The 5,304-nt window shown below is 43.7% G+C and overlaps 2 protein-coding genes across 9 annotated transcripts in view; one reads left to right on the forward strand and one right to left on the reverse strand.

Moving 5' to 3' along the window:
* Positions 1-164: 164 nt before the first annotated feature.
* LOC147243950 (uncharacterized) lies at positions 165-4,780 on the reverse strand. The gene is made up of 3 exons (XM_086187571.1): positions 3,842-4,780; positions 3,329-3,376; positions 165-3,211 (listed from the first exon to the last, which is right to left on the reverse strand). Exons 1-3 carry the CDS (start codon positions 4,047-4,049, stop codon positions 1,728-1,730), a joined length of 1,740 nt encoding a protein of 579 aa, XP_086043697.1. The 5' UTR covers positions 4,050-4,780; the 3' UTR covers positions 165-1,727.
* The window catches only part of LOC147243951 (uncharacterized), a 12,534-nt gene continuing 11,171 nt past the window's right edge, over positions 3,942-5,304 (forward strand). For 5 of the 8 annotated variants that reach the window (XM_086187563.1, XM_086187565.1, XM_086187564.1 and 2 more), the window contains exon 1: positions 4,489-4,727. The gene's annotated coding sequence lies outside the window, so the exon portion shown is untranslated. Of the gene's footprint in view, positions 4,280-4,488; positions 4,728-5,197 lie in introns of those variants that run through there. The other 3 variants (XM_086187567.1, XM_086187566.1, XM_086187568.1) reach the window with 3 other exon arrangements.

Raw genomic sequence — 5,304 nt, forward strand, 5'->3', positions numbered from 1 at the left:
GATGACCAACCGGAAAGAAGATCAGATAGGCGCCGAGGAAATTACCCCTTTGTTTGGAGCAGCGATCGGCAGAGCCCCCTAGTGGTCATAGCAACAACAGTGTTGAAACATTTTACTTCGGACAACAATTTCACACACACAACATCAACTTTTGAATTCCTCTAATTTTTAATGTATGTATTATATAAAATACAGGGTGCAATAAAACGTGTCATATAGTTCCAGTTCAGAACTAATGACAAATAGTTTCTTGAAAGTAAAACGAAAATAACATCCCCCATAATGCATTATCCCTATACTGTACCGTGTATTTTCAAGGTTCTTTAAGAGAAACATTGTCACGGGTAACATGAAGAGCAAGACAGTGCTGATTCTGACATGATGGAGGTCAGTGGTCTGCAGGTTTAAGCATTGTTTAGATTATACGTGCTCATATGTATGAATATAACTACAGATACACGCATGAAAACAGTCGGACAAACTTGTGCATGACATCATGTAGCGTTGTCAGTTGCAAAAACAATTCAGTGACGGACCCCCACATCCACATTATGGTCAGAGAACATCCTGCTGAATATTTATCAGTAAAATAATCAGCCAATGTAGTCATCAAAATCTATTTCATGTATCCTAACATGTAGCTGCCCCATGAATCTAGAGACGCAACCCTGAAGGGATTTTTTTTCTAACTGTAATGACATTCTTGTCTGACTAGAAATGAAGACAAATGTACTCTGTAAATGTTTTGTAGCACATACTTAATAAACCTGTACAATCAGTTTCAAAAAATTAAGTTCACATAAAAGTGAGTTGCCAGTCTTTCAGTTGTCAACTGTCACATGAAATTTTTGAACAGTATTTCAGCCTCTGCTACGGGTCAATGACCTGGGCAATAAATAAGAATACCATTATATCATCGATTGATGCCTGCCGTTTGTCCGTGGAATTTCATCTCCACCTGTACCTTCTATTAAGTGCTTGCATTCCATCATAATTACCACAGCGACACGTCGCATTTCATTTTCATCAGCCTACATAACTTAAGAGGAAAGCACTTAATCTCAAAAAGGTATTTTTCCATGTTCTCTTTACTCCACAGAAACCATGCCGCTAACACAAATGTTCCGTTCATTTACACGCAGGTTCAAACAGCAAGTGAGATTCAGCGTTGTAATCCCACTGCTCAGTCATTTTAATTTGATATCGAATAATCTACTTATGTCAGTAGAATCCATAACATTACACATCAGAGAAGTTGTTGGCATATTTGTGAAACATCTGTAGGATGTGATACAAAAAGAATTAGCTTGACTGCCTTTACTTCCATCAGTCCCATCGTGACCAAATAACGTGATCTGAAGAACTTCAAAGGGGCACTTGGAGCTCTAGTGTGTTGGTGATCCTGGTGCAGCTTTTCTGTTGCTCACCAAGAAGTGTCCTCTGACTTATCGGTGTCTCAAGAGTGCTGCCGAACCTCATTCTTCAAATGATACCGTTTCACTCACTCACTCACTCACTCACTCACTCACTCACAGCTCTCTGTCCTGTGGCTGCATGAGCCTCCTGCTGCCTTTCAAGGGCACAATGCTCACTGTTAGCCCTGCCACCCTGGTTGCAAAGGAAACATTCATTTTGGTGTTAAGCATCTTGGGTTTGACCCACTGAAGCTCTTGCTGCAGCACGAGCATCTGTGCTCATTCTGCCCTGTGTGAATGTGCTGGTGCAGTTTACAGCTGCTGGCCAGTGGAAACTTCTTGCCCTGCTATTTGTAGCTTTATGGTCTTTTTTTCGATGTGTATCCGCATGTGTTTGCTGAGGTGGCCCGCCTGGCGGAAAGTCTTGTTGCACGTGGTGCAACTGTAGGGCCTCTCTCCAGTGTGAATCCTGTAGTGTCTTTTCAGGTCAGTCACGACGACAAACCCTTTCCCACACTGAGAGCAGCAGTACGGCTTCTCACCCGAGTGGACCCTCTCGTGTATGCGCAGGCTGCCTGATTTACTGTACATTTTCCCACATTCCTTGCAGCTGTAAGGCCTCTCACCAGTGTGAGTCCACAAGTGGGATTTGAGGTGGCTGAGGTGATTGAAACACTTCCCACAGTGACTGCAGGAATACGGTTTCTCTCCAGTATGGAGGCGTTTGTGTGTCCTGAGTTGACTGGAATGGGCGTAAGTTTTGGAGCAGATATTGCAGCTATAGGGCCTCTCTCCTGTGTGGATCCGCAAGTGGACTTTGAGGTGGCTGAGTTCATTGAAACATTTCCCACAGTGACTGCAGGAATACGGTTTCTCTCCAGTGTGGAGGCGTTTGTGTGTCCTTAATTGACTGGAATGGGGATATGTTTTGGAGCAGATATTGCAGCTAAAGGGCCTCTCTCCTGTGTGGATCCTCACATGGGTTCTGAGGAGGTCGGCCCGGCTAAAGCTCCTGTCACAGTAGCTACAACTGTGAGCCTTCTTGTCACCATGAGTCTTGATATGGAGGTCAAGCGATTTTGCCTGCCGGAATGTTTTGGGGCAGCTGGGACAAGTGAGTAAGATGTCATTTCTCTCCAAAACCTCATCTGCTGGATCAGGTGAGTTATTCTCTCTGTGTGCTGGTTCCTCACTCGCCCCCTCAGGATGAATTCCTGATTCAGTGTCACACATCAATACACACATCTCAGATTTAACACCTTCACCATACTGCAACGCCCCACTCTGCTCTTCTTCTTCTTCTGTCTTAATAAAATGTCCGTCCTCTTCAGTCTTTATGTAGTTTCCACAAACAGAGGTAATTTTAATGTCACTCTCACTTCCTCTGGAGTTCTGTTCAGGGTCTGAGGATGGGGACAGAGGCGCACATGCATCATGATTGTCAACACTGACTTCTGTGCTCTCGTTTTTTACCTCCCCCAGACTGAGGGAGGAGGAAGGCTGGTAGATGTTAACAGCGCCACTTCTATCCAGGTCAGACTCAGTTTTTAAGGATATCAAGCTTTGGTTGGACACATCTACTTTGGATTTGTTCGGACAAGGTTGTTCCAGCGCTTGGTCAGTCTGTCGAACAAAGGGGGGGGACAAGGTTCTTTTCCTCATTTGGTTTTTATGCTTCTTTCTGGAGTTCTTCTTTTCACCTTTGCATTTCGACATCTGGAACTCGCCCTGTGACGAACTCACGGGAAGGTTATTCCCATCTGCACTTTCACTGATTTCATCTTGTTCACACGTATCTGTCAAAAATCAAGGCACATTTTTTTGATAAAATGACACAGACCAAACCAACAGGCACCATGTTGGATTGGCAGACACTACGTAAAGTAGAGTTGAACGGCTCAAAACGGACTTACCTGAAGGGTTGCTTAATATTTCAGCCACTTTGAGGGCAGCAGAACAAGCTGTAAACAGAAAAAACATAAGCTGATCAAGTATCACTTGCAATCATGTCTTCAGGAAACTGTTGATGCTTTCAATTTAACATCAGCATGAATTATTTTTAAGTGTGTGTGTGTGTGTGTGTGTGTGTATTAATCTTGATGCATTAGTTCATCTAAAGGCATCTATATCCATAAACTTAAAAGAACTCTGGGGAAACTCTAGGTCGTGGAGCTACATTTCTTTCAGAAGTGCATTGTAATGAAAAAAGAAATCTTACTTGAGTGTATTTGGCTATTAAGTGTATCTTGTTTTTTGTTTTTTTTAAAGGTTATGATTATAGGAAATTTTTTGTTTTGTTTTTCATTTTATGAAAAACAGTTAGGCGTGCAACTCCACAACAGCAAATGTGTCTATCAACTGAGGGAAGACAAATTTGGGTAAATGATAGACCTAATCCATGATTCGACCCACTCAGGCCACCATACCTCCGGGAGGAGACTCCGGGCTGCTCCGTGTCAACAGCAGCCGCCTCAGACGCTCGTTTTCAGACTGGATCGTCTGTATTTTGTCCTGGAACTCGTCCAGGGTCCGGTCCACGGAGCTCAGGATGTCTCTCACTGTCGCCTTGAAGACCTCATTTAGCAAAGACTCCAGGGCCAATTTCAGCTGGTTCGACTGGGCCACGACGGTCATTATACTGGTCTGCTGCAGCTTGCCCCCGCAACCCCCACTGGTTAGTTTGTTGTTCAGTTAACTCGAAGAAGGGGGCTGACACAGACGTACCGACTGGATTTCTTCTTTGGATTTAGCTGGCGGTTTGCGAGACCAGCGACCAGACAGAGAGAAGACGGAGATGGGGCGAATACAGCAGCAGGAGTCGCAAAACAAGTGACGCTCTGGACCAGATTTTGTTTTTCGCGTAGGTCTGCAGAGCCTCCTCTCTCTTCTTCTTCTCCTTTTACCGGTAGACTAGGCACCGTTTGGTGCCTCCCAAGCTCGGTTTAACTCAGTCTCGGAAAAGACTCTTTCTTCTGTATTTCGCCTTGATATTCCCTAACAGTCCAGTCCGGTTCACAGAGCCCGACTGCACTGACAAGTCGCACCAAAGTGACGCCGCAGATGAGTTGAGTTGGCGCACAGCTCTGTAGAGCGCCCTGCTGGTCCAGAGGGGTAACGTCTCAAGTAGCCGGGGTCCGTTAGCTAACGTCACTATTCTATACATAACCAACCTCGGCGATATATTGTGTTTAAATAACACGAAAAGCAGCAAGTGTATACTAGCACAACTAGTTTATAATACAACACTAACTCCAGCTGCCAATAGCGAGCTGCTAGCTTACAACAACTGCAAGGATGCTCACTTATTGCTAGGTAATGCTAAAATTTTAAAATCAATCATTGCTAAACATGCTAATAATGCTGATGCTACTTACCTCTACGAATAACGTTTAACTGACGCACAGTTGGTATTGGTCATGTTCGTTTATATTAAATTGTAATACGTAATCGTAGCATACTTTTACTTTATTCTTAATTTTGCAAATAACGTTACTCCAGCTTCACAAAAATGCTAACGATACATAAATGGGGATGCTAGCTAAAAATGTTGATGACGCTCATGCTAAAAAACACCGCTAAACATCAAATGTGGTGATGGAGAAGCTATTTATGGGAAATTGAATATTAAAAGGGGGAGGGGATATTCATATGCAGACGCCACCTTTATTTTTGCATTGACATTTTCATCTCTCTGACATCACATTTCTCAGAAAATACACAGGAGAGGAAGGTGGAACTATTTTTCATTGTAACTGCTGTGTAGCTCCATTTGAATCTAGACACGTCTGGTTCTACCACATCATTCCTACACTCCTGGTGTCATTAGCAAGAATGAAGTCAAGCCACTCCTCCCTCACGCTCTGAATGTGTGTGCTTGCATACCTTCAGG

The sequence above is a fragment of the Aulostomus chinensis genome, chromosome 19 (genome assembly GCF_037954235.1).
Source record: "Aulostomus chinensis isolate RoL2024-O1b breed Wild chromosome 19, RoL_Achi_v1.0, whole genome shotgun sequence".
Classification (NCBI taxonomy): Eukaryota; Metazoa; Chordata; class Actinopteri; order Syngnathiformes; family Aulostomidae; genus Aulostomus; species Aulostomus chinensis.

What these genes read in the sequence shown, in the direction of transcription:
- LOC147243950 (XM_086187571.1), bottom strand. Translation starts at nt 4,049, where the DNA reads ATGACCGTCGTGGCCCAGTCGAACCAGCTGAAATTGGCCCTGGAGTCT. An exon ending in CCCGGAGTCTCCTCCCGGAG is followed by an intron (nt 3,377 to 3,841) that starts GTATGGTGGCCT and finishes TTCTGTTTACAG; the next exon opens with CTTGTTCTGCTGCCCTCAAA. An exon ending in AATATTAAGCAACCCTTCAG is followed by an intron (nt 3,212 to 3,328) that starts GTAAGTCCGTTT and finishes GATTTTTGACAG; the next exon opens with ATACGTGTGAACAAGATGAA.